Source organism: Cutaneotrichosporon cavernicola (genome assembly GCF_030864355.1).
Source record: "Cutaneotrichosporon cavernicola HIS019 DNA, chromosome: 2".
Lineage (NCBI taxonomy): Eukaryota > Fungi > Basidiomycota > Tremellomycetes > Trichosporonales > Trichosporonaceae > Cutaneotrichosporon > Cutaneotrichosporon cavernicola.
In genome coordinates this window covers 1,505,402-1,531,895 of record NC_083394.1, presented here as the reverse complement: position 1 = coordinate 1,531,895, position 26,494 = coordinate 1,505,402, and the positions used below count along the sequence as shown (strand labels likewise).

Below are 26,494 nucleotides of genomic sequence, written 5' to 3'. Positions count from 1 at the left end.
TCAGTACAAACATCATGCAGATGCTATGATTATACAAACATGCTCCGGGCCTAGTGTATGCTAGTGCCGCAGCTACCGTACAGCATCTCTATCAAGCCATTACTGCTACGCCCGCTGGCCTGGTGCTCATCTATGAGAACCAGCTGCGAATATCCTCGAGCTCGCGGTGCAGGACGTTGTATTTCTCAACGGTGCGCGTGACGTCTGCCTCAGGCATGAGTGCGCTGGGTGGCTCGTCCCCTGCCCGCACGCGTTCAGCCACCTGGTGCTGGTCTGCGAGCTTGGCAACCACCTTCTCGTACTGCGGGTACAGCTCGTCGTAGCGACGACGCAGCGTGCGCGCATCGGGATTTGTAGTGACGGGCGTACGTGGTGAGCGGTCGGGCGTGGCGTGCCCATTGGCCTTCTTCTCGCGCTCGAGGTCCAGCGGCGTCGGCACGCGGCGCTTGAAGCTAGGCAGCGCCCGCTCGTCTTCGCGTCCCTTGTCCTTCTCCACGCGCTTCCGCTTCGGTCGCTCGTCCTCCGACGAAGTGTACTCGGGCGACGGTCGCTTCTTGGCAATCCCATTTCCGTTCGCCTTCTTCCCGTTCGTCGTTGGCTTGACCGCGCGCCCGCGCCCGCGCCCGCGATTGTCATCGCTATCGCTGTCTTCTGAGCTCGTGTAATCGCGGGCGCGCTTGCCGCTCGCCTTGCGGTCCTTGACAAGCGGTTTTTTTGCGTCGGGCGGGGATTTCGACTTCTTCACCTCCTTCGATGGTGGCTTCTCCTTCACCGCCTTCGGAGCCTTGGGTGGCGAAGGCTCCGTTTTCGGCGACGTATCCTCGGGGCTCGTGGGCCCGATGCGCGGGCTCGCGGTGCCGTCCACGCCCTTCGGATTCGGCAAGCTCGATGCGCGCTTGGCAACAAGCTCACTACGCATCTTCGCGATCTGCTTGCCGACCTTGGTGCGTGGTGCATTGTCCTTGGCTGGCTTCTTGGTCGTCAAAGCACCTGGTGCGGGCGACTCGGCGCGGCTAGTGGGAAGGGACGAAACAGGCTTGGGTGGAGAGACAAGCACAGGCTTCACAGGCGAGACAAGCTTGGGAGGGAGCTTCATCTCAGGTGGCGACCGCTCGCGCGGAGCAGTCGCGAGTGCCTCCTTCTCCTTCTTGTCCAACTCGGTACGCGCCCAGTCATCTGATGGCAGTTTTAGATCGTCAAACGCCTTTCGCGCCAGGGAAACGACTGTAACGACCTCGTCGTAGGTGTACTTCCAGTCAGGAATCTTGATCTTGGCATACTGCGCAGGACGCAGCTTGTACTTGGCCGGTTCTCCGCCACAGCTCTCGCCAATCTGGTCGTCAGAGTAGTCCACGGGAAGCACTGGCAACTCACAACATTGACGGTCCGAAGAATGTCGGGCATCTCGCCGCCGACGTAGTCGAAGATCTCTTGCATCGTTGAAGGCCCAAGGGCGAGATGTTGCACCACACGAGTCTTGAGCGGGATGCGCTCAATCGTCATCGCGGCCGGCCCGCTCTGTGTGCGCGCCATAGGAGTAGGAGCAGGAGAAGCGTGAAAGTTGGACGCCTCGACCTGGCGCGCCGCATATGAGCTCGCGACGACAGGCTTGCCAGTCACACGCTCGGCGCGCTGTGCACGCTGGCGCTCCAATGCGACGTTCTTCTGCGCCATCTTCTCGGCCGCGCGAAATGTCGCGCCTGTCGTGAACGGAACCGAGAGGCGACCAGCCACGGTCCCTGCTGGCTCGAGCTGCCCATGGATGTGGGAGTAGAGCTCGCTAGAGGCGCCGGTGTTGTGGGCGTCGAGGGGGATTGGATCTTGGTCAGGAAGGTTAAGGCTCTGTCGATCAGCTTGTTCATGCAGATCACTCACGATACCCCCGTCAACTGTAAAGGTGACAGGGCTGCCATCGGCTGCAGCGGCGGCGAGCTTAATCCAAGTGTCTTCTGGGAAGCGGACGAAGAACGCTGGCGATGGCACAGCGCCAGGCTCGCCAGGCGCAAGGGGGATGATGCCGCTGGAAAGTAGCATGGTAGGGAATGGGTGCTTGGGGTGGGAGGAAAGCGAAGATGGTCTGGCGAGTGCCCACAGGTAGGTGACAGCCGAGAGGCGATGGGGCTAGGGTGATGGTTCAAGTGAGAATGGGAGGATGGGCGGCTGGAGAAGATGAAGCGATGGGGCGAGACAGTGTTGCTGGCCGCCGCTGCCACCCCTAACACATCTGGTGATGGGAACAATGGGCTGACCTGTCAAAACGAGGCCGCGTGGTTCGGACCGGGAACAGTCGTAGGGGCGTGGGACTTGGGGCAATGTTTGGGGCAATGCTTGGGCCAATGCTTAAGCAGCGCAATGATGGGGTGAGTAGCGTGCTGTGGAAGTGAATGGCGACCGCTAGGCTAAGCGAAGCGGTGGACAAGTGTTTTGAGTGATCCAGCCACAGATAGAGTTGCTGATTATCGTCTGGAGAACGAGTAGAACGCCGGAAGCGGAGAACCGCGTATCGCTGTGGTGAATCACGAATTGGCCGGGGCAGGTGGAGGTGCGCAATGCCGACGCGTTTGGACGTGGGCCAAGAAGTGTAGGGTGGTTTTGTTGGTCGTCGGTAACGTAGACGAGCGAGAGAGAGAGTGTGTGTGTGGGTGTGTGAAGAAGAGAGTGGGGATGAGTGAGGGAAGAATATAAGAGGGAGAGAGAGATGTGTATCAATTCAAGTGAAGAGTAGCGGAATGGGTCTTTGGATCTTTGGGGGCTAAAGACCAGGTATGTGAGACTCTACTGACCAACTCGTCTGTCTCTGCTGTCTAATTCCTCTCAAATGGGTTGAGACAAGAGAAGGCGGGGTGGCCTCCGACATTTCAATACGCCCAGGCACACAAGCAAGCCCTTACAATACTCGTTCCTTGTCTCATACAGCATCTAGCCACTAGAGACATCGACAGATCAAACATGCAATTGCAATAGAGCATCAAACAAACTACGCAGAACACATCATGGTACATGCATACGGTCTATCTCACAGGCGCGGAACCACCAACAACGAGACTGGAACACTATTGTTGGACTGGAGTCAGCTGATGCAAGCTACGTCTCGGCCTAGCGTGACCTACTGGGCTTGATCTTGAAGTGCAGCGTGATGAGGGAAAAGATGAAGCACTGCACCGTTAACTCATGCTAACAAAGCAACCGACCTTGAGATCCTGCACGAGGTAGTAGAAGACACGCAGCCCCTCGGCGTCTGCGCTCTCGTTGACGTCCGCGAGCGAGCCGATTTTTGCGGTCTGGTGTCAGCTGTGCGATCGAGACATGTGCTGAATTAGAGACGGTACCGAGACAATGGCGCATCGGGAATGCTTGACCATCGGGTCCGACAATCTCAACGTTGCACGCGCCGAATACACCACGGGAGCAACCTCCCAGCCGGTGATGATTCGGAGGCCGCAGGAAGGGAAGAGCCGTTGAACATCTTGCCACTCTGCCTTGTTCCCAAGCAGCCGCTCTCAAGCTACCGCCACTTGGAATCGTCATCTTAGCTTCCCGTACCCACTTCGAACGAAATATGCTCCTTGTCTATCCGGACCTCGAGCTCCTGCCGCCCCACGACGTTCTTCTTCGGCCACGCCGAGTCGTCTTCTCTGCCTGTCAGCCACGCTCCTCAAACACGTACTTTGTGATCTCGCTGTCGCGCACAATCCGCTTCAACTCCTCGGCAACCGTCGCGCCGACATACACTGTTGTCAGTCTCCACTGTTAGGGAAGGGAAGGCGAGGGAGAAGGAGAGGGGGAGGGAGACATACCCTCCTTGCGGATGAGCGAGTCGTTACGGTAGTTCGAGTTGTTGGCATAACGTAACCGTCCTGCCATCAGCGCTGCCAACACACGACGCACCCTGCCCGTACTCGAACTCGAGGAACTCGTGGCCGTGCATGCCCTGGTGTCCGGTGCTTTTGGTCAGCTAGGTGGTTTGTCAACGTCAGACGCACTAGTACCGGAGGTAGAAGGGGTCGTTCTCGAGCTCGGTCACGGGGTTGCTCATTCTCGCTGATTGCTGCTTGCTTGCTAGATGATGATGGCATCAACTTGGGTTAGCACGGATCGATCTCGGCTTGGGTGGCGGCGGAGATATTTGCGGCTTTATCCGCGTGGCAGAGGACCTCCACCTCGCGTCACGCGTCTGATATTGATTTCATTCCATGTCTTTCGCGTCACCTCCTCAAACTATCCAGAATGACCCTCACCTCCAACATCGTCAAGGGCAACGACGACGGCAAGAAGGCCACTGCCAAGCTTCCTACTACCATCATGCCCTCTGCCCGCGCTGTAGCCAAGTGGATTCATCCCGCTTCCACTTGCGCCTGCGCGTCCAAGCTGGTGAGTGACCTCCCCTTCCTTTCTTCAAGAAGAATGTGTCTGTGGACAGCCCTTCTGCCTGCACCACGCCTGGCTGTGAACTATTGCTCCTTTCCTTCTTCATATAACAAGTATAAAACGTAACTGACACCCAGAACCAGCCCCTCCGCGTCAAGCGCCTCGGCCCCGAGGCCATCATCCCCACGCGCGGCTCCGCCTCCGCCGCCGGCTTTGACCTGTACGCCTCGCGCGAGTCCACCGTCCCCGCCCGCGGAAAGGCCATGGTAGACACGGACATTTCGATCGCCCTTCCCGAGGGCACGTATGGTCGTATCGCGCCGCGCTCCGGTCTTGGTGAGTACTTGAACTCTCAGAATCTTGGATCTGCGCCCATCCCACACGCTCACACCAGCCGCCAAACACTCGATCGACACGGGTGCCGGCGTCATTGACGTCGATTACCGCGGGCCTATCAAGGTCATCCTCTTCAACTTCTCGGACGCCGACTTCTCCAGTGAGCCAGACTGGTATGACGTAGCTGACACAAGTCGCGGCTGGCGACCGTATCGCCCAGCTCATCCTTGAGGAGGTGCGTCTGGCGCCCGCTGTTGAGGTCGAGGACCTCGACGTCACTGAGCGCGGCGAGGGCGGTTTCGGGAGTACTGGCGGCTTTGGTGGCGCTGCTCCAGCTCAGTAGAGCGCACCTGTAGATCCGATGTGTACAATGTATTATGTGGCAGATGGGGAGAATATAGAACTGCATTAACCTGAGAGTAGTAGTACCAGATAGCTAAGACTGGAGACTGGAACTCCAGAAATTTGACTAAATCTTCTCTGGATCGTGGTCTGCAGGCTTGACTTTCGATTCGGCGTTGGAGTTGGGATTGGGATTGACGTTGGCAGGCGGCGCGTTGTTGAGACCGACGTTCTCATCGCGGCCTGGGCTCTCGACGGACGAGTCGAGACTTGGCGTCCCGCCGCTGGGTGTCGAGGGGCTACCTTGGCCCTCACCGTTGCCCTCGCCATCCTTGACCTTGCTCTTGCGGCGTTTGACCTTATCCACGCCCTGGCGGTACTGGCCCTTGGTAAACTTGACGGGGTCCGTGGCGAACTCGAGCCCCTTCTCGCGCCCGCTCATATGATGCCGGCCCTCCTCGAGCGCCTCGGCATCACTACTGGACAAGCTCGAAGTCGACGTGTTGACCTGTCTGTAAAACCTCCCGCCCGTGAGCTTGGCCTTGGCCTTGAGGCGATTCTTCTTGATCTCCTGGTTGATGTCGTCGGTACAGCTCATCGCCGCGACGTGTAGGCCTCCGAACTGTTCCGCGAGGAACTTGGCTAGGACAGGCAATAACTCCTTGTCGGGACGGTACGTGCCCGAGTCGTTGTCGATTACGAGCTCGTAGTCCGAAGGCTCGGTCGAGCGTCCTCTCTTTTTGGGCCCATATAATGCGTTTTCCTGCGGCGGTACGTCGTATTGTGACTGGCGCGATGAGCGCCGTCCGAGACTAGGTCGCAACCACCGCGACCCATCATCAAGCCCGCGTTGTCGCGGCCTGACCTCGAGCCCCTTATCCTCGGTGACGCTCTTCTTTCGGGTAGCAACCTCGTCTTCCAGCTCAATGTCGAGACTGTTCCGCTCGTACTGGGCCGCCACGTCTTCTCCTGGAGCGTCCCGCCGATACTTGCGAACAAAGAACTCGCCACTATACGCAATATACACATTGACGTCCGAGTGCATTGTGTGCTTGCTCAGCATGTCGATTCCGAACTCGGGCCCCGTCTCGGTGAACCGCATCATCCCGTCTACCGTGATGACGTAGGTGAAGATACGCTTGCCCTCGCCCCAGCACGCCATGTCGAGGAAACGCTGGCCCATCGCCTTGCCCGGTCCAGGCAGACGGCCGTAATCGCTCTCGGCGTCATAGTGGTACACGCTTTCGTGTTGTCGGTGAAGCGCGCCGTTCAGGAACCTCCCGCGAAGGCCCTTGGATTCAAACATCCACGGAACGAAGCTAAGGGTCAGCGTTCCATTCGGATGCAGAGCGTACGCTTTAAAGTCGACGTAGCGATGATACAGCTCAGTCGGGACTGGTCCGGCAAGCTGCAGCTGGTTGGCTTGGAAGCTGTCGTCAGAGGACCCTCTTGCCAAGACCCACTTTGCTGATTGCGCTTCCTTCTCGGCATCTGGGGCCTTCGTCTTCACAACTCGCCCCAGCAGTGGCGAGTAGTGCGACCACCAGAAGCAGTTGGCCGTATACGGCTTACCGACCTCGACCTTTGTACGCTCCAGTACCTCGAGGGACATGGTGAGCGTGACGTCTTTCCGTGAGTCCTCGTCCACAGACTTGAGGCAAGTGCGCCACGCCACTGCCCGCCAGTCGGCGCCACGCTTCGACAGCTTGTACGTGTTCTTGTCGATCTTGAATTTCTCATCCAGCATCCCAGTCTGCACATGTACGTGGCCGAGGAGGTCGTCCTGCGTCCCGTTATCCTCATCGTACACGCGCACTTTGAGCTCGCACCCGGTGGCTGGTATGCCAGCGATTACCCATTCAGCATCCCACCGTGGATTCAGGGTGCGTCGCGCCGTCGCGCTGCGGAAACGCAGGGCCGGGTCCTGCTTGTGTCTTGTGTGTAACCCGGTCTCGCACTGAGCTAGGATGAATGGGTCCGACGATTGTGAGCCAAAGTCCGAGATTGGCAAGCGCTGTGCAGAGTGGAAGACGACGCGGAGTGTATATGTTGGACCCTTTGTAGGCTCAAGTGGGGTCTTGTCGCGGCCCCCATCGAGCTCCTTCTTGACCTTTCCCATGGCGGAGATGGGTGAAGGCACTGGACGCTGGTGACACTGGTTGGTTGGGTCGGCGGATAAGCTAGTGGAGCGGCAAAGATCGGCAAGATGTTGAGAAGATGACAACGATGTCAGGCGTGTGGAGTCGACGGCCAAGTCGAAAAGAAGCCTGGGCGGTAAGGTGTCAGCGGAGTGAGAGTGAGAGTGAGAGTGAGAGTGAGAGTGAGAGTGAGAGTGAGAGTGAAAGTGAGGGTGAGGGAAGCATAACAGAGTCTCTGTTTGGGATGCGGGGAACGCTGGTAAGCGGAGTATATTGACCGGTGGTGCAGTGCTGTGTAGGTCAACTGCCCGTTTGTCCCATTCCTCCAAACAGCTCTCGTTAGTCAACCAACCCATTGACGTCACTAAAACCCCGAGAGCGCAGAACAAAACAGCTCTCAAAATAGCTCCATATTAATTAGAGTAATAGAGTAATAACGGCTGGCTCATGCATGGCTCAGGGACGTCGAGACAATCAAGTGCAGAATCAGGCGCAGTCAAGTACCAAGCACCGAGTCAACAGCGGTCAACGTCTGCATCCCGCTCCACTCTAGCCCGTGCCACTTCAGTTCACATTTGCATCGATGTATAGTATCTGACACGGGCGCGTCACGCCTCCTCACTTGCTACTGACTGCTGATTCCTGACTGCGGACCACGGACTGAGGGTTAGAGCTCCTTCTTGACGTTGGCCGCGGCCGAGGCGGCATTCTTGGATGCGACAGAGTATGCGCTCGAGAGGCTGTTGGTGGCTTGGGCGAAGACGCTCGAGGCCGAGGCTGCGGCGCTCGCGGCTTCCTTAGAGTACGACGACATGGCGACGTGAGAGCTCTTCGTCGCGTCCGTGTAGAGCTTGGCTGCCTTGCTCGAAGCCGAGTTCTCCGCCTCTTGGGCCGAATTCGACGCAGAAGAGTAATCGGAGCTCAGTCTTTTCGAGAGGCTCGAGGCGAACGACTCGACGGACGGGTGGCCCTTGCTCTCGGCCGACGAGGACGCAGAGGAATACGAGTGCGCAAGCTTATTCGAGACCGCGTCGAGCGAGGCCTGGGCATCGGAGCGGACATGCTCGACCGACTTGGACGCGGATTCAGAGATAGCAGTCACGGCGCTGTTGACACTGCGCGAGTGGGAGCTGTGTACCGACGAGGCGGACGACATTGCACGGTCGAGGCCGGATGAGGCCAACGACATGCCGTGCTTGAGCGTGTCCTCGGCCGACTTGGCACCAAACTGGATGTCCTGGGTGTCAGCAATTTCAGGCTGGAGACGCTTACGCCTAGGAAGCCATTGATGGTGGCGGTCACGAGCCCGACCGCCTGCTCGATATAGCCCTGGATCATTTTGACGATCTTGGTGACAGCGTTCTCACTCTCGACGTAGTGCACCCGCATCTCCTGGAGGAGGCTGGTACGGCCGACGATCTTCTTGTCATCGACGCCATACGAGCGAAGCTGAGCACGAAGGCGGGCATCAGGCCAGGCGAGGTATGGCGTGCGCGTCTTGTCCTTGTACTCCTTCTCCATGTATCTGATGAGCTCGTCGCGCTTGTGGAGTGTGGATGAGCGGATGATGCCACGGTCGACGAGCCAGGCGTGCAGGTCCGAGTCGGACCAGGCGCTCCAGATAACCTTCTTGGACTGTTCATAATGCTCGTCCATGAGCTTGATGTACTTGTCGTGCTTGAGGTCGGGCGACGAGGTCGAGAGCACGCCCTCGTCAACGAGCCACTTGCGCAACTTGCTGTCGTCCCAAGCAGTATAGACCTTGTCCGACGCGTCGTAGTAGTTCTCGCGCATCATCGCGAGGAGCTCGTCGCGTCTACTCTTCGGGGCGGGGATGACGTGGTGGTCAACGAGCCACTGGTGGATCGTGCTCGTTTCCCACGAGTCGTAGATCGGGGTAATAGTTTTGGTGTATGCCTCGCGCACCGCCGCCAGCAGCCCGTTGCGGCTAACTGGGTTGGGCTTGATAACGCCATGGACTTCGAGCCAGTCCTCGAGGTCCGAGTCGTCCCACTTGCTGAACACGTAGTCTCTGGTATCGTCGAGCTTGCCACTCGCCCAGTTGTAGGTCATCCCAGCCGCGGACGAGACGTGAGAAGACACCTCGGACGCGGCGCTCTCGACAGACGCCTTGGCGTGATCAGTGGGTCCGCCGTAGACTGCTGAAGAGAGGCGCGACACCTTGTGCTTGGCGAGGATGCGTAGCTGCTCGGGCTTACTGGCTGGCGATATGATACCCTGTTCAAGAAGCCATTCACGAAGCTGGGACTCATCCCACGCATCTACAACTTGAGAGTCAACGCCCTTTATGGAGGCAGCAACTCTGGCGGACGCAGCGGCAGCATCTGCGCTGACCTGTGAAGCCTGCGCAGAGGCCCACTGTACGTTAGTCCACCCTCGACGAACCAGAACTCACATTCGAAGCAGCGTCAGCGTGCTTGGCGGCCTCCTTGTGCAGGTCCTGGATCGTGGCAGAGTCCTTGACCTTGACGCCCTGCGCCACCAGGAAGTTGCGCGTCTCCTCAAGACTCCAGCCTTCGTAGGCAGCTGTGAGTCAGAACAGTTTCAGTTGTCAGACATACGCTTGTTTTCACGGAAGAGGACATTGGCGTCAACCGCTCCCAGGAGGAGGGCGACTGAAATGAGCCTGGCAAACCTCATCGCTGGATAGATGGGGTTGGTGAGATTAGTGATGGAGAGGAGGAAGAATCAGATAGTGAGCAGGATCTGTACTTGAGACTTGAGTACTGCTGCCATGCGTTGCGTTTCCGCCACTCAACCCATGTGTGATGCAACTCGCACGGATGAGACTGGAGTGAATGAATCATCCTCGTCATGAACATGCACTCAACTCCGTCTGACGTCATTGTCATATGTCATTTCCCTCTTGCATTGATTTCCCACCGTTCCGTCCCTCTCAACTCCCAGTGTGCACGGTGCTACGCATCATGCAGGCATCGCGCCGGCAGCGTGCTCAATCCTCCACTTACTCCACAAATGCTGAGGGTTCCAGTGACGACATTGCATGAGAGGAACGAGCCGATTGTAACTGATGTGTTGTACCAGGCTGATGAAATGTGCGACGACGTATGTGGGCAGAGGAGCAGTTGTAGTTTTCTGGTTTGGCTAGAGTGAGATGATTATTTGCCGGCGGCTTGGGTGGCTTTGACGGATCGGTGACTCGGCACTTGGGTCATCCGCCCTTCCGCCCTTCCGCCTTTCTCCATTCCCCCACACCCCACACCCCGCCTCGAGTTTCCAACACTCTGCCTCGAGTTTCCAACAAACGGGCCAAAAGTCGTGCTGGCCCACTTTATAAGTATCTGTCAGCACTCAGTACCCCCTTTCCAACATCCAAGTAGACATTGGACACTCCCAGGCTAGGTGGGCAAGTGGCAGGCTTCGCGGCACGGCTCTCCGCCATGCATGATGGTCAACCTTTTGAATGCCGACGCGTGTGGAGGGTAGGTTGATTGATTGAGACAATGTCACCGCCGACGCCGACGCGTCTGGAGTCCAACCGCGTAGTATGCACCTGGGGAGTTTGTACTCGTGTCACATGCGGTTCTTTGGCCTTGAGTTGGTGCGAGTTACGAGCGCGTGGATGCATTGGTTAGAAGGAGGTGAGGGTGGGGTGGGGTGCCACATTTATTGGGGCGGGCGGCGGTTTTACTCGGGGAGTCAAGGTCCGCGTGTGCGGGCCGGGACCTCCGTTTGGACGATTAATGGTAGGGTGCGGCAAGAATGGCTTGAGCGGCAGTTGAATAGTTTGCAAACAGAATGACGGTTGGTTGAATATGTTCCTAAGGTACCCAACTTGAACCACCGTATCCCAACAGTATCCCAGCAGTGTCCCAAGGTTCAGGGTGGGCTCCTAGTATGTAACGAGACGCATCCATGTTCATATGACCTCTTTGGCAAACCAACCACACTCAGCATCTCACTACTAATCCTCCCACCCCCATTATTCACCATGCTTTCCCGGTCCACCGTCGTACGTACATGCTATAACACTCATCGAGCATCGAGCATCGAGCGGTCCACCACGAGGCGCATACAGTGTAACACATTGTGTCAACCTCCACCGCTCCGCTCGAGCTTTAGAGAATCAGAACCATGTCACGCTGAATGACTGACCAAGCAGTCTTCGGGCCTCCTCCGCCCCCTCACCAACCCCGCTTCGTCGTACGCTGCCGCCCGTGGCCTCCTCCGCGTCCGTGGCCTCGCGTCTGAGGCTGGTGCTTATGACCTCGCCGTCATTGGCGGTGGCCCCGGTGGCTACGTTGCTGCCGTCAAGGCCGCGCAGCTCGGCATGAAGGTGGGTTTGTTTTTTGCTCTTGAAGCAGTAAGCGCCCGGATTCTGACCTCTAGACCGTCTGCATTGAGAAGCGCGGCGCCCTCGGCGGCACCTGCCTGAACGTCGGTTGCATTCCCTCCAAGGCCATGTAAGTTGTGCTAACACGCTGGGATGTCTGCTGGATATAAAGCTAACACTTTGCGCAGGCTCAACAACTCGCACATCTACCACACCATTGTTCACGACACCAAGAACCGCGGTATCGAGGTCGGCGAGGTCAAGGTCAACCTTGACAAGATGCTCCAGGCCAAGGAGTCGTCGGTCAAGGCTCTCACTGGCGGTATCGAGTCGTACCTCTTTAAGAAGTACGGTGTCGACTACATCAAGGGTGAGGCTTCGTTTGCCAGCCCCGACAAGATCGACGTCAAGCTCCTTGACGGCGGCGAGACCCAGGTCGAGGCCAAGAACGTCATCATCGCCACTGGCTCCGAGGTCACCCCATTCCCAGGCATTGAGATTGACGAGGAGCGCATCGTCTCGTCGACCGGTGCCCTCTCCCTCAAGGAGGTCCCCAAGCGCATGATCGTCATCGGCGGTGGTGTTATTGGTCTCGAGCTCGGCTCGGTCTGGTCGCGCCTCGGTGCCGAGGTCACTGTTGTCGAGTTCCTCGGCGGCATTGGTGGTGCCGGCATTGACGGCGAGGTCGCCAAGACCTTCCAGAAGTCGCTCCAGAAGCAGGGCTTCAAGTTCAAGCTCAACACCAAGGTCATGGGCGCCAAGCGTGAGGGTGACATCATCAAGGTCGAGGTCGAGTCTGCCAAGAACGGCAAGAAGGAGGAGCTCGAGGCCGACGTTCTTCTTGTCGCCATCGGTCGCCGCCCTGTGACCAAGGGCCTCAACCTCGACAAGATTGGCGTCGAGGTCGACGACAAGGGCCGCGTCGTCATTGACGACCAGTACAACACTTCGGTCAAGAACGTCCGCTGCATCGGTGACGCCACTTTCGGCCCCATGCTCGCCCACAAGGCCGAGGAGGAGGGTATCGCCGCCGTCGAGTGGATCAAGAACGGGCACGGGCACGTCAACTACGAGGTCATCCCCTCGGTCGTTTACACTCACCCCGAGGTCGCCTGGGTCGGCAAGACCGAGGAGGACCTCAAGAAGGCCGGTGTCGAGTACAAGGTCGGCAAGTACCCCTTCGCCGCCAACTCGCGTGCCAAGACCAACCAGGACACTGAGGGCTTTGTCAAGCACCTCGTTGAGAAGGACACTGACCGTATCCTCGGCACTCACAGTACGTAATCACCGGTTGGACCGGCTGGTAGGCCGAACATTCGGCCGACCGCCGAATATCTGCACCTCTGCTAACTCTTCCCAGTCATTGGAGCCACCGCCGGCGAGATGATCGCGGAGGCCTGCCTTGCTCAGGAGTATGGCGCTGGAAGCGAGGACATTGCCCGCGTCTGTCACGCCCACCCTACACTGTCCGAGGCATTCAAAGAGGCTGCTATGGCTGCGCACGGCAAGCCCATCAACTTCTAAGCGGCTACACTGTATCATTTGGCGTAGAGGATGTGAACACGCATTGCAGAATCCTTTGGCAGCCCCTACGCCGAAGAGCGCGGCGTAGGACGGCTCTCGGCGTCGTGGAGAAGGCTGGCGGCGTGGTTGGTGAAGATGGAGGTGCCACTTTGGACCTCGGCTCCAAGGTCACGTGGTTTAATCTGGCAGTGTGTCTGGCTGTTTCGGCTGAAGTACAGGCTTGCAGACAATTGACTCATGAAGATTGCCGCAGGTCCTAGTGCCTCCAATGCTCCTTTACCATCCTCGAAACAAACCCAACCCCGACTGGGTGACCATGGGCACTGACTTCTCTGACGGACATGACCCTTGTTTGGCAAGTGTGCCAAACGAGAATCTACTCAGCAAAGGTTTCTCGTCTTCATGAGAGCGCGCTGGTAGAGCGAGTGGCCTGCTGTGAAGCAACCCTGGCTCGAATGCGCAGCCGTACCGTCCAGCATCCACGGCATAAAGATATATTCAGCATGGGTGGCACTGTAATGAACGACTTGGTGCACAACATTACAGTGCGCGGCGACGCAGCGGTGCGGTCTAAGGTTGATTGGTCTTGGCGACAAGAGTGTTGCCGCCGGCGAAACGCTTCTTTCCGTCGAGCAGGATACTGCAATGATGGCAGAGTGCGAGCATGTGCCAAGCGGCGTACTCTTACTTCGTGGGTGAGGTCGCCCTATAAACGTCGAAGCGAGACTTGGGGCGAGCGCTGAAGGCAGAGTTCCCCAGATCGCTGATAGGGATTCACCGGACTTCTTCCACTGGCTTTAGACCCGCGTCATCACCGTCAACGCGTGGGCCACAGATTTTGAGAAGAGCAGATCGCTGTACTTGTAGCCTTGACGCAGCTGGTGGACGGCAACACATGCCTCATCGCGAAATTCCAGTCCGTTGCAGTCACAAATGTTGGGGCGCTCACTCATTTACAACAGCGCCAGACACTCTCGCGCTGTCGCAGGGTTCTGGAGTCCCCTACCCCGTGTCTGCGACTCTATCATCAAATCATCCTCGTCAAGTATGCTGTCCAGCAGAAGGTTAGCCTCCTCTGCTGGTCCCATGTCCTCGTTGACTCTGTGGAGCTCCTGCTTAAGTTCCTCCCACAGGTCTCTTGTCCTGGGGGGAACTACGGATGGTTCCCCTAGAGCGAGGTTGGGCGTCAACAGCATACGCAGCCCGAAGCTCACCCCTCGTTCATCCGAGAGGGCCGTGATATGTTGAATTCGGAGGGGGAACAGTGATTGCCTTCCTCATCTCCTTGGCTTGCCTCTTGGCCCTTGACGCGGCCCTTGCCTGGTCCTAGTCTTTACCCCTGTTCTTGCTCTCCTGCGTCCTATTCTTAGGAGACATCACGGGGCTTGTTAGGGAGAGAGAGAGAGAGAGAGAGAGAGAGGTAATGGGAAGGAAGGCGGGAGCAGTGAGTGGGGTCAGTGGGGTGAGGAGAGAGAGGCGTAAGCCCGTTTGCGCCGGCGAGGTGAGAGAGCCAGATGTGATGAGCTTGGAATGAGAGAGGTACAGAGGGTTGGAGGGATCTATTATCGGACAGCCCCGCGGAGGCGTCAGGAGGGACCGTTGGCGGACGTGGGGGTTGGCAGTGGCCAGGAAGGGGGTATTATATTGGGCAGAACAGATGTAGATGTCTGTACACCCACCGATCATGACGAGAGCAGCCAGACGGGAATGTGAAGCCATGAACGAGATCAGCGCGTAAGTGAGGGTTGACTGAGGTGGGGTGTGGAAGGAACGATTAGTGAGGAACGATGGAATGGGCGACTTACAAAAGGTGAATATGTGGAGCAGCACAAATGTACGATGAGGGAGTGGGGGGGGGGGGATGGTATTACAGTGATGGAGGGAAGGTGGAACAAGTGCATTTGGATAATGTACTTTACTCATCATGCCTCCCGCTCGCTACATCAAGTCAACCAAGGCCAGCAACGGCCCTGGCGACGAGCCTGACAAGCCTTCCCCCGAGAGGCTGCCCACCAGGCCCGACTTTGAAGAAGCCGAACGTAACCACCGCCTGGTTTGTGTCATGTGCCCCATCAAACGCGTGCAGGTATATCATCAAGTGCGCTCACTCTTTGAGTCAGCGGCATGCAAGCATGTGGCCCTGGCGAGCCGCTTCCCCTCCGCCGTGCTAATACGTAAGGTAAGAAAGCATTCCGCACCACGGATGAGAAGTTAACGACGGAGAGGGGTTGGGTGAGTCACCTCCCTCGAAACAGCTGATCACAGTCTCGTCCATGCAACCCCTCACAAACCATCGCGCCGTCACGCGTCGCAGAGGCCAGTCTACTATTCAGAGCGGGGTCACGAGTATATGTGATGTCCCAGGAGCCGTATTCTCCGTCCTACTAGGTTAGGACCTGAAGCTTAGCGATGAGCGAGGCGTGCATGACACTTCCTGGACTCACCAACAATATCGGGAGCATGCACCCTGCTAGGTCAAGCATCAGGCCAGGAAAACTCCAACCGTCCCGTTAGCCTGGCTGTCAGGGGGTTAGCTCCCCCATGCGATCCCCCACGCCCTCGAAGAGCCGAGGCAGATATCGCGACACGTCCCACGGAGCACGGAGCTACGAGAGTGCCAAGCCCCAAACCCCAAGTCCCAAGTCTCAAACCGGGAGCCTTCGCTTCAGATCAGAGACCAGGCTCGCCCAGTCTCGCCGCTGTTCACTGCGCTCTGGATATGTAAGGATGCCCCTGTGCTTGTGAGTGTGTTGCTTGATCCCATCTCCCCATCATGTTCGCGCCCATGCTCACGCTCGTCCTCCTTGTCGGCGTCGACGCCGCCCCAACTCACACGCACACACACGCCAAACGCGAGTTCAAGTTCGAGGGGTGGGTCAAGTGGGTCATTATTGCTGCGATTGTGATCGTTGTTCTCATCGTCATTGGGTTCATCGTTGTAAGTTCCCCCCTCTCCAGACCTAACCCAGCGTTTCACATGCAACATCATCGGGTGTGGGGTCCGCGGAACAGGCGGAAAGCCCGTGCAAGCGTTCCAAGCCGCTGTTCATCCGCCCGCCAGACCTGCGCCGGCATACTACGCAGGAGGATATGGTGGAGGAGGAGGACCGAGCCAGGCGGAGGTGCATCATATGCAGCAGGCCGAGTGGGATCGGCAGCAGCAGCAGAATAACCAGTGGTTTGATCAGAATTACAGATAGGCTATGCACATTGAGTTTCGGGTCAGGTTCGCTCTATCTTGCAGTGTCGAAACACCAAATCCTAGAGCTGGCGGGCCAACTTCGACTTTTCGCGATTCCAGTCGGCGGTGGGCAAGGTTATTGCTCTCAGCGAGCTAGCACGCAGGCTGCACGATGTCTCAGGTCTCAACAGCCCGCGATGCAGCTGGTGGCTGATATGATGCAATAGCACGCAGAGATTCATGTAACTTGTAGCAGACGGGGGCGGTAGAAGTAGCCTGTCTCCGGGACTCCCACCGCTCCGCTACTTGCCCACGCCGAAACAAAGCCAATGCATCTATAGAATGCCCAGATTCCTAACCAGCCTGCTGCGTGCACGCCTGTTGCGCACATGCACTCGTCTGCGGTCCATGCTACCCTCTCCTCTCTCCAGGCGATGCAGTACACCAAGCCGAGGGCGCTCGGCTCACCACTTGATCCACTCGCCGTACATGTTCGGCTGGTCGCCGCGGACGTACGACTCGAACGTGCGCTTGAGCACAGTCGACCAGCTCAGGTCGATCGCGTCATCCATGTCCTCGCGCTTGGTCACGCCACCCGTGGCCTCGTCGTCGAGCTCGTCCTGCGCGGCATGGGTACGCACGGCCCCGGCCTTTTCCGACGAGGCCACGGCGCGCTGGGCCTCGCGCAGGGCGTTCTCGCCCTTTGCGAAACGCTCGCCGAGGTCAGGCCAGTTGCGCGACGCGTCGAACGGAAGCCACCTGGTGTCAATATTTGCTATCCCCAGCCGCGCTCACCAGAAGTTGTGGAAGTGGTACGAATAAGCACCACGAAAGAAGCCGTCAAAGCCAAGCTGCTCAGGGCCGGCCGTGTCAAACTTGTCATTCGAGAAGAAGACAGAAAACTGGTTGAAGTAAGGGAAGGGCGGGCGGTCCCTCTGCAAACGTTCCATGTTGAGCCACGCCGGGTCAAAGAGCGCATCCGGGATGCGCACTAGTAGCTTGTCCAAACCCGCGTCCTTGAGATAGCTCGACACGGTCATCGGATGGAAGTCGAGGCCGTTCTCAAGAGCGGTCTTGAACAGGAATGTCGAGAGAGCAGATCCCTTATGCAGTTTGAGCACAGCAGTGTTGTACTTCTTGTGGAAGCTCCAGCGGTACGCAAACTGTCCACGGTAGTTCCACAGTTCCTCCCAGTCACGCAGGAAGAGCGTGTCCGCGTCCAGGTAGATGCCTCCGTAGCGATACGTGAGGACGAAGCGCGCCATGTCGGAAAGAATGACCGAGAGACGGTCGTAGTCGCTCTCCGACGCCGAGCCAACCTTGTCATACAGCCCATCCTTCTTCTTGATGGTAGGAGTGCCCCCTGTGTTGGCATTGGCCTCGGCTTCGGCCTCGACCTCAACCTCGCTCTCCACATCGGCCTTTGGCTCTGGCTGCTTCAGCTTGCTTTGCTTGTAGACGTTGCCACCAGAATTGAAGATGGGCATATCGCGCCAGTATGGCTTCATTTCGGGGATGCCGTCGAGCTGCTCGGTCGTGTTCCACATTTTGAACTTGACAACCTCGCGGAAGCGCTCGTGGAGGAATGGCGCCGACCACGGGTTCGTCGCAAGCGTCTCGTACATCTCGCGCTTGGCGGAGGGGTTGGGCACGGCAGCCGCGGGTCCAGGGTTAATCCAGACCCAGAACTGCGGACGACAAGTCTTGCGCACTGTCGATGACGAGGAAATGTCCGGGTTGCGGTCGAGGCCGAGGTTCTGGGTGTACAGGAACGACATGACAGCCATGTATGGCTTGTCGGTGAACGCGCCAGCCCAGAACATGTGGAAGATACGGGGATGGAGGGGGTCGCACGGGTCCTCGAGCGAGCTGAACGCTGGCGTTACCGCGTTTGGAGGCGGAAGCGACAGAGAATCCCTCGACAAGCTGGGAGGCCGCACTGCCTCTGGAGGTGGAAGCGGTGTCCACTGCCTCTCGTCGACTGGTGTGAACTCGTCCTCGAGGTACATCTGGCGGAATGGCGCGAGGTAATTGCCGCGGCGAACACGCTTTCCATTGTCGAGGTTACCACCTATCCTGAGGAGCTCCAAGCAGTCACGGACGTACTGGCGTGAGCAAGCGCAAAGGATACATTACCCACCTTGTTCGTACTGTAGTCACACTTCTCCAAAATAATGTCGAGATCCATGACAGCGCCGGGCACGGGCCTCGGCGGGAAACCTGGAGACCGCAGAGGCTTGTCCCAAGGAGCAATGTAGTTGCGAGCTGGTCCCTTGCCGACGAGAGTGTTGTGGTGGTCGACAGGAGTGCGCCGCACGTCTCCGGCATTTGGCGTGGGCTTCGCAGCTGACAGCAGGTTCGCGGGGACAATGGGGTTGACGAGCGACTGCTGAATGGGGACGCTCGCAGGGACTGCACGTCAGCTAGGCCCATTTCGCTGCAGCAGCAACAGATCGCTCACCTTCTGCGAGACTGGGATGGTGGCCACTCAGCACTTCCCACTCCCAGATCTTTGCAATCTCGGGAGGAGTCAGCACAACGGTGCTGGGATCCTGGAGTGGGCTCCACGTCTTTCTTCCGGCTGGACCGTTTTTCCTCAGGCCGAGCGAGAGGGTGAGGACAACCGCGATGGTGATTGCAGCCAACGCAATGCGGAGGACGGGGTGCAATCGCGAGAGGCGCGCGAACAATCGCGGAGGAATGGGGAGGGGTACTCGAATGTGTCGCCCGCCGCGGTTCTGGCTGTGGAAGATCTTGGACTGGCCATAGCCGTTGCCCAACGCTGGCGAATCGCGGGACCCGAACGGAAGGTTAGCGGGTATGGGAATGACAACAAAAGTCAACCATCGTGACGTGTTGCCAAGGGGTGACCCGGTTGTGGTTGGCGACGAGAGACTAAACTTTTCCGAGTCACCAGCAAAGACAGGGAGGGGTGACCGGCGAGGCTTGGGCGGAGCGTGCCGCTTTGCCTGACCAAAAAGCGACATGAGGTGTTGTCAGGACCAGAAGAGCTAGGTGTGGTATCGAGAGATGATGTTTTGACGTGGGTGTAGTGGAGAGAGAAAGGTGGAATGGTGCCGAGGTTTGACGTGGCGTGCAGTGTCTACTAGATAGATAGATAGATAGATAGATAGATTGTAAAGCTACGTAGGACGCAAAGGGGAGTCTGTGCGATCTGTGCTCGACGAGGCGTATAGGAGGATGGGATGGGATGGAATCCAAAGGTCGTACAGGAACTTGGTCTACTGGGCCTGGCTGCAGCTGGCTGGCGGGTTTAGCTTGAGCCACATGTCGCTGGCTCACAACTGAACGGAATCAAGGATCTATGCACAAGTAGGCCACGCAGACCAAGCAACTCGACCACTCACCCAGTAGTTCCCTTTCAGCCAGCCAGGCAGAGAGTTGGGCCAGAATAGGCACAACAGGCCCAGGCCAACCCTCAGCCTTCAACCAAGGGTTGTGCCCCCTGAATGTTTAAATCGCCCCTCCACATTTCGAATAGATGAAGGCATGGAAACTTTGATTCCGCACCAGCACACGTGTCATTTTAGCTGGGTATGATGATAATGATATCCATAATTAAACGTCATTAAAATTCTGATGCAGCTTGAATCACGTGGGTCCATGTTATTACATAGAATGATAGGCATGAGCGCCCCTTTGTCCGGAGTTTCCGGGTGATACTGTCGTGGCTAGGGGGGCTCCGTCATGTACACGTAATGCCCACCTACAGGACTCACCTTCCTTCCTGGTCGTCTGCTCCCCCTCCACCTCAATTCCGGAATGACGTGGACTTCGTAATCCCGCTTCTCGTTCATCCTGTACATGTGATTCCGTCATTGCCACGCCTGAGCTATCTTTGGTCATGCGTCATTGACCAACCCTCAAGGCTACTCTTAAGAAGGATATGCATCTGTTCAAACCCTACCACGGAAGCTGGTAATAACCCCGCCAATCACAGGCGGCCACAGGTGGCCAACCCAACAGGTGCAAGGCGGACCTGATTTGGGATTTGCACTGCCACTCTTACCCCTCCAATACCCTGCGTAACCCTGGATCAATTGTCCCCAAGATCCAGCAGTAACGTAGCAAGGTTCCTTACTCACCTTGGGGGCTCCCACAAACCTCCTGGTGGGCCTTCTGGCTGGCCCAGACCTTTTCCTTGCTTCCCTGCCATGCCGCCCCATTTAACAGGTATTGCCGGGTGTCGTTCAACTTTAGCAGCCAAAGTCTCTTCAAGACTGGCGCATTCAAGCATAGCAGCTAAAGCCTCTCCAAGACTGGCGCATTCATGCTCACTTCTTTCAGATCTCAGAGATCAGAGACGACGTCTGCGCCGTATCTGTTCCTAAGGAATGAGCCGGTACCTGAGTCTGCCATCCGACGACGCGCTGGCCCTACAGTATTGCTCTTGCCGAACTTCCCCTCCATCGCACATTTGGTGGCTAGACCTTGGCCGTTGCGCGATTTTATCAGGCTGATTAGGAACGGGTGACGGGTAAATGACTTGGCGGCGGTTTTGAATGCTATTAAAAGAAAATCGCGCACAAATACAGTTGCTCGGGCAAGTACCACGACCCACACACTGGTGTGTTCCAAGTGCGAGAGTTTTGTGATCGAATTTCTATCTTGCCATCTCGAGGTCTCAAAGCTCTGTTTACCTTCATTAATCCACAGTTGGTCAGTCTACTTCCGCATACTATGGGTCCCTATGAAACGTTTGGCTTAGAGACAGCCATGGGCCATGCAGGCCGATTCTAAAAGCAGTGGCCTGCATGGTCCGCACTTAAGCTTGTCAGCTTGTCAAGGAGGCTTAGGTGGATGAGCAAGGCGCTTGGCGCTTTGCACTTTGCACTTCGCACTTTGCACACCGCATAACCGAGATCTCTTCTCCCATTTTATCACTTCGGCCATCCCACGCGCCCCATCCCCCACTCAACAGCCGGAACACCCCGAGATCCCGAGAGCTGGCACTCGACAATTCGACAACGAACGCCTGTGACGAGGACGACGAGGTTTGAACGGATAGGGCAAAGTATAAAGATTGCGCAGTCAACAAGTGCTCTTTTCAATTACAACACGCTTCTTGACTACTTTGGCCAAAAACAACTTGGCTACCATACCTATCCAGCTCTACCTCCATCCATCGACCTGAGTCAACCTAACCTGGCCCCGCACCGCGTACAACTCTTCAACTACTTATCGCCCACCTCACCATCCTTACCTACTTTGTTCTTCCATCGCACATGTCGGTTCAATAACCACAAGCCCCAAGCCCTCTCGTCATTCGCGTCCCCCCTCCCCCTTCCTTCGAGCTAGGCCATTCTGGCCTAGTGCAACCCACATCGCACATCGGTGGCCACCCTCACCTCACTTCCCACAATGGTACACATTAGTCAATTTGTACCGCGACCGGTCAAGAAAGCCGTCAAGGAGCTTGTCGATTCGCTCAACTTCTATCGTCTACACTTACTTGTCTTGTAAGTCGAACTACTGCGGTCCTATGCCCCGCCACTGACCCTACAGCACATTCGTACCCATCATCTTCGCGGGCATCTTCTATGGCGCAAACGGACAGTTCAAGATCTCTTTCATTGACTGCCTGTTCCTTTGCTTCTCGTGCATGTGTGTGACAGGTCTGACAACCAACAACCTGAGCCAGCTCACCACATTTCAGCAGTTCTTGCTGTTCGCCCAGACTTGTATGGGGAGCATGGTCAGTCGCGCTTCTACAGCTCTGTTGACAAACAGATCTTCGTCTCGCTCGTCATGATCTACGTGCGCATGTACTTCTTCCGCCAGAAGTTCAAGCACATCATTGCTCAACAGGAGAAGGAGAGGCCCGGCTTCAGCCTCACGAAGACGTTGACCACGGCTCCGACCGCCCTGCGCCAGCGGTTTACTCGGGATCCTGGGCGGGATGAATTGGTCACTGGCACGCCAACCAGTACTACCAAGGGCAGCGTCCACACGAGTTTCAGGAAGCCAAAGGGCAAGGGCCCGATCAACAAGGACATGATCAAGCGCGTCGATGGCGGAGGCGTCGGGCTCGTCAACCCCATGGGCTGGTATGATGGTACCCCTATCGCCACACCTATGCCTACGCCCATGACTTCCGCTCCTGGCACCCCAGTGCGGGCTGGCTCTCCAACTTACGGCGAACCCAGGAGAAGCGAGAGCCACGAGCTCAACACCTTTATCAGTCCGCCCAGTGAACCGGAAACCAGTGACGACAGCAAGAAGCGGAGCATTGACGGCGATTCTGGTGAAGAGGAGCTGCGTAGCAGCCCGACTCTCATCGGGCCCCTCGACAATGGCACCAGACTCGGCAGAGTGGTCTCCGAGGACAGCGTCATTGGTACAGGTACTGCCCTTGCGCCGCCGTCTACGGAACCTACGCGTCGCCCCTATGCCGGCATGGCTGCTGGCGAGCACGCGTTCCCTCGTTCCATGACGATTGCCTTCGACGATCACGACGACGGACTCGCGCACGAGCTCACATTGGGTGAAAATGGTCGTGCCATGTACTCAATGCCGCGTACGTCGACGATGCCCTCCAACGGGATCCCCTGGACCGCGACTATGGGGTCGAGCGCATTCCCGCGAACATACTCGCTCCGTCCTCAGAACTCCACCTTGGTGGACCCGAGGTACACTGGTTTTGGTGGTTTCCCCACCCCGCTTCACCTGCTTAGGAAAGGTTTCCGCAAGGCGTTTCCTCGAGCAGCGACCAAGTTTCACGAGACCGTGACGATGCCTCGCACGAACACTGTCACGGGACGCGACAGCATCGACTCTGGCGACGGCCGACATGTGCCTTACATTTCGTTCTCTGCCGCTGTTGGTCGCAACTCCAAGTTCAAGGGGTTGACCGAGGAGCAGATGGACGAGCTAGGTGGTGTCGAGTATCGTGCCCTCAAGCTTCTGTTCTGGATCACGCTGTGGTACTGGATCCTACTTCCGCTGGCAGGTGTGACCATCATTGCGCCCTACATCGCTGCAGGCGGCCGGTACAATCACGTCTTTGACAGCCAGTACAAGATCGTACGAATTCCGTGGTTTGCATTCTTCCAGGCATACTCGGGTTTCGCCAACCTCGGTATGAGTCTCGCAGACGCGTCGGTGGTTCCTTTCCAGACAGCTTATCTGATGAACACTGGTAAGTTTGGTCTGGTGGCTGCACTGACGGGCAGTGGTAGCACTGCTCATTCTCTTCGGTAACACTTGCTTCCCGATCCTCCTGCGCGTCATCATCTGGGTCATGTGGAAGATGGCGCCGGCCAAGTCGTCCATACGCGAGTCTCTCCAGTTTTTGCTCGACCACCCTCGCCGCTGCTTCGTCTATCTCTTTCCCTCAACAACGACGTGGTTCCTCACCGTGGTCGTTCTCATTCTCACCTGCATCGACTTCTTGAGCTTCATGTTACTTGACATCGGTACCCCAGCTATCGAGGCGATCCCTGTCGGCACCCGAATCGCGGCGGGTCTCTTCCAATCCGTGGCAGTGCGTGCGGCTGGTTTCGCGATCGTGCCCATGAACAACGTCGCGCCAGCTGTCAAGGTCATGTTCGTCATCATGATGTACATTTCAGTTTACCCGATCGCCATGTCCGTTCGTTCGACCAACGTTTATGAAGAACGCTCTCTCGGCCTCTTCGAGGACGAGGAGGATGACGACGGGCTCGAGGAGGAGGATCTCGGCAAGGAGAATGGTGCCAACGCCGTGGCCAAGTATCTCGGCTTCCAGTGAGTCAAACTCGATGGGAACGGCTAACATGCAGCGCACGTCGCCAGCTTGCTTTTGACATGTGGTGGATCGTTGGCGCACTTCTGCTTGTGTGCATCATCGAGCGGGGCAGCCTCAACGACAAGGAAAAGTGGGAGTACATGAACGTCTTCAACATCATCTTCGAGCTCGTCAGTGCGTACGGCACTGTCGGCCTCAGTCTGGGCGTTTCGTACGACAACTACTCTCTCGTGGGAGCAATGCGCACCTTGTCAAAGCTGGTCGTCATCATCGTGATTCTCCGTGGACGCCACCGCGGCCTACCCGTCGCCGTACGCACCATCTCATCACCACGTGCTGACGCCAGATCGACCGTGCTGTCATGCTTCCAAAGGAGATGGAGCAAAGTGACGAGGCGGTTGCTGGCGACCGCCTGCGGCGTATGCGGTCGCGCATGTCGTTCTCGCAGGCTTCAGGCATGCCAGGCATGCCGCGTACCTTCCCCGACATGACCACCGCCACGACTGACGGGCCGAACACATTTGACGACCCAGACAAAGTGACAATGCAGGCCGGCCCGCGTGGCCGTGCCACGTCCATGAGTACGTCTCCAGTATCAGGTATGCAGGCTCTGCGCCGCGACCCGTCTCCATCCGTCCTGCGTCCCGCCCGCAGTGACTCGTCTCCCTCGATGACTCGCTTTGACGCGTCTGTGGCAGCTGGTCCAAAACGTGGCCACACGCGGTCGTTTTCGTCTGGCGCTTCGTCGCTCGAGTCGGTTCCTCACCCGGCGGCGCTGTCGGCCGCGCTCAGCAAGCTCCAGGCCGATCCGACTCCTCCCGTTGTTGGCAAGTTTTCCAACCTGCCAGGACTTAGTCCTCTCGTGGAAAGTGAATTTAGCCGGCGCGGCACCGTCGCCGAACCGGAGCAGATGTCGCCCACGTCGCCCACGTCGCCTACAGAGCAGGCACGGAACATACAGCTTGGCCCCAAGCTCGAGCACGCCCGCTCAAACTAGACCTTTCGCACTCAACTAGACAGCTTTTTTCACCTCCACATCGGATCTTGGGACTGACAACATCTGGAAATGTTAGACCACGAACGGGTTGTAACAATCAATGCATGGCCCTCTGGCATATTATCTCATCATACAGCCTAGCAGCCTAGAACTCGGCGTTGACGGCCGTGCGCATCTCACCGATGGTGACCTGGGGGTCCTTGGCGCCAAACACGGCCGAGCCCGCAACGAGGACGTTCGAACCAGCCTTGGCGCACTGGCACGCGTTACCGGCACCGACGCCGCCGTCGACCTGGATGTTCTTGTCGGGGAAGCGGGCACGCAGCTCAGTGACCTTGGGCAGGCACTCGGGCATGAACTTTTGCCCGCCAAAGCCAGGACGCACAGTCATGACGAGGAGGTGGTCGACGGCGTTACCGAGCTCGTCCGTGACGACGTCGGCGGGGGTGTCGGGCGAGATGGCGAGGCCGGCGAGCATACCGTGCTCGTGAATGAGCTTGATGACGTCCATCGGCTTGTCTGTGTGTTAGTGTGTTGATGTGTTGGGACGCCGTCACCCTGACCACGCTCTAGGCTCGCGGCCCAAGCGCCCCAGACTCCAGACTCTGAAGGCAATACCCAGCCAAATTTCACAATAAACTCACCCGTCGCTTCGTAGTGGAACGTGTACAGCTTGCCGCCAGCCTTGGATACCTCGGGCACCCACTGCGGTCAGCTGTGTATTGCGCACGGAAGCTGAGTGCTGGTGGCCATGCAGGCCGAGGAGACGTCACAGCTTGTCCACCGCACACAGCGCCCACAGGTTTCACGATGATCCCATTCCTCTGCCTCCCAACACCTCTCCCCCTCCTTCTTCCCACTTCCGCTCCCATCCCTTTCCTACCCACCCACCCATCACCCACCTTGGCCGGGTCAGACACCATCATGTGGCAGTCCATGAAGATGTTGGGGACGTTGTCGCGGACACACGAGAGGATCGGAGGACCCATAGTGATGTTGGGCACAAAGTGGCCGTCCATGACGTCTTCCGTCAGTGGGCGCAACGACGAGGAAATTCGAGTAAGACCCCGCCCAAGAGCGTCGCAGAGCACTAGCTGGCAGGGTATAGGGTGGTTCGCTAGCGCGCAACCCTGGCCCAAGACAAAACACCGAAGCGATCACGCAGCGCTCTGCCTGTCCCGTATACCGATGGGGAGAGGGAGTGGCTGTCTGCGGCAAGTCCAGGTTCACTATCACGTCTTGGTACTCACCCATGTGCAGCCAGTCGGCACCGTCGCCGAGCATGCGCTTGCACTCGTTGGCGAGGTTGCTGAGGTCGCTCGCGAGGACCGAGGGTGCGATAATGGCCTGGGGCATGGTTGTTCGAGGTTGGAGGTGAGAAGGATGTGGACGAATGTTGGGAATGAAGCGCTTCATGACGTTCTCTGGATTCGACTTCGGTCCGGACTGGTGACGGATGTCCGCCACGGACCTGCATCTGCTTCCGCTCGACTTTAGTCCATGTCAAGTACATCACTTGCCACCCAACAACGTTGTAATCACCGAC

General features: G+C 57.7%; 10 protein-coding genes across 10 annotated transcripts; 4 read left to right on the top strand and 6 right to left on the bottom strand.

Moving 5' to 3' along the window:
• Positions 1–130: 130 nt before the first annotated feature.
• On the bottom strand, positions 131–2,034 carry CcaverHIS019_0205950 (uncharacterized protein; the record flags this gene model as incomplete). Its single annotated transcript, XM_060597624.1, has 3 exons — positions 131–1,333; positions 1,375–1,842; positions 1,876–2,034. 3 exons carry the CDS (start codon positions 2,032–2,034, stop codon positions 131–133), a joined length of 1,830 nt encoding a protein of 609 aa, XP_060454499.1.
• Positions 2,035–3,053: 1,019 nt separating this feature from the next.
• On the bottom strand, positions 3,054–4,036 carry CcaverHIS019_0205940 (uncharacterized protein; the record flags this gene model as incomplete). Its single annotated transcript, XM_060597623.1, has 8 exons — positions 3,054–3,064; positions 3,111–3,156; positions 3,192–3,281; positions 3,548–3,635; positions 3,668–3,731; positions 3,798–3,857; positions 3,889–3,944; positions 3,984–4,036. The coding sequence occupies 8 exons, from the start codon at positions 4,034–4,036 to the stop codon at positions 3,054–3,056; spliced, it is 468 nt and encodes a 155-aa protein (XP_060454498.1).
• Positions 4,037–4,227: 191 nt separating this feature from the next.
• On the top strand, positions 4,228–5,047 carry DUT (uncharacterized protein; the record flags this gene model as incomplete). Its single annotated transcript, XM_060597621.1, has 4 exons — positions 4,228–4,371; positions 4,506–4,704; positions 4,763–4,864; positions 4,899–5,047. 4 exons carry the CDS (start codon positions 4,228–4,230, stop codon positions 5,045–5,047), a joined length of 594 nt encoding a protein of 197 aa, XP_060454497.1.
• A 126-nt stretch (positions 5,048–5,173) lies between these two features.
• On the bottom strand, positions 5,174–7,165 carry CcaverHIS019_0205920 (uncharacterized protein; the record flags this gene model as incomplete). The annotated part of the gene is made up of 3 exons (XM_060597620.1): positions 5,174–6,365; positions 6,402–6,476; positions 6,510–7,165. The coding sequence occupies 3 exons, from the start codon at positions 7,163–7,165 to the stop codon at positions 5,174–5,176; spliced, it is 1,923 nt and encodes a 640-aa protein (XP_060454496.1).
• Positions 7,166–7,851: 686 nt separating this feature from the next.
• Positions 7,852–9,845, bottom strand: CcaverHIS019_0205910 (uncharacterized protein; the record flags this gene model as incomplete). The annotated part of the gene is made up of 4 exons (XM_060597619.1): positions 7,852–8,421; positions 8,457–9,563; positions 9,601–9,731; positions 9,767–9,845. The coding sequence occupies 4 exons, from the start codon at positions 9,843–9,845 to the stop codon at positions 7,852–7,854; spliced, it is 1,887 nt and encodes a 628-aa protein (XP_060454495.1).
• Positions 9,846–11,157: 1,312 nt separating this feature from the next.
• Positions 11,158–13,023, top strand: LPD1 (uncharacterized protein; the record flags this gene model as incomplete). Its single annotated transcript, XM_060597618.1, has 5 exons — positions 11,158–11,178; positions 11,329–11,502; positions 11,556–11,629; positions 11,688–12,775; positions 12,860–13,023. 5 exons carry the CDS (start codon positions 11,158–11,160, stop codon positions 13,021–13,023), a joined length of 1,521 nt encoding a protein of 506 aa, XP_060454494.1.
• Positions 13,024–15,796: 2,773 nt separating this feature from the next.
• CcaverHIS019_0205890 (uncharacterized protein) lies at positions 15,797–16,223 on the top strand (the record flags this gene model as incomplete). Its single annotated transcript, XM_060597617.1, has 2 exons — positions 15,797–15,961; positions 15,993–16,223. The coding sequence occupies 2 exons, from the start codon at positions 15,797–15,799 to the stop codon at positions 16,221–16,223; spliced, it is 396 nt and encodes a 131-aa protein (XP_060454493.1).
• Positions 16,224–16,668: 445 nt separating this feature from the next.
• On the bottom strand, positions 16,669–19,191 carry CcaverHIS019_0205880 (uncharacterized protein; the record flags this gene model as incomplete). Its single annotated transcript, XM_060597616.1, has 4 exons — positions 16,669–16,963; positions 17,000–18,309; positions 18,345–18,616; positions 18,666–19,191. 4 exons carry the CDS (start codon positions 19,189–19,191, stop codon positions 16,669–16,671), a joined length of 2,403 nt encoding a protein of 800 aa, XP_060454492.1.
• Positions 19,192–21,586: 2,395 nt separating this feature from the next.
• Positions 21,587–24,948, top strand: CcaverHIS019_0205870 (uncharacterized protein; the record flags this gene model as incomplete). Its single annotated transcript, XM_060597615.1, has 6 exons — positions 21,587–21,684; positions 21,731–21,920; positions 21,956–23,363; positions 23,398–23,950; positions 23,986–24,262; positions 24,298–24,948. 6 exons carry the CDS (start codon positions 21,587–21,589, stop codon positions 24,946–24,948), a joined length of 3,177 nt encoding a protein of 1,058 aa, XP_060454491.1.
• A 145-nt stretch (positions 24,949–25,093) lies between these two features.
• On the bottom strand, positions 25,094–26,304 carry RPE1 (uncharacterized protein; the record flags this gene model as incomplete). The annotated part of the gene is made up of 4 exons (XM_060597614.1): positions 25,094–25,467; positions 25,593–25,653; positions 25,851–25,972; positions 26,199–26,304. The coding sequence occupies 4 exons, from the start codon at positions 26,302–26,304 to the stop codon at positions 25,094–25,096; spliced, it is 663 nt and encodes a 220-aa protein (XP_060454490.1).
• Positions 26,305–26,494: the final 190 nt, after the last annotated feature.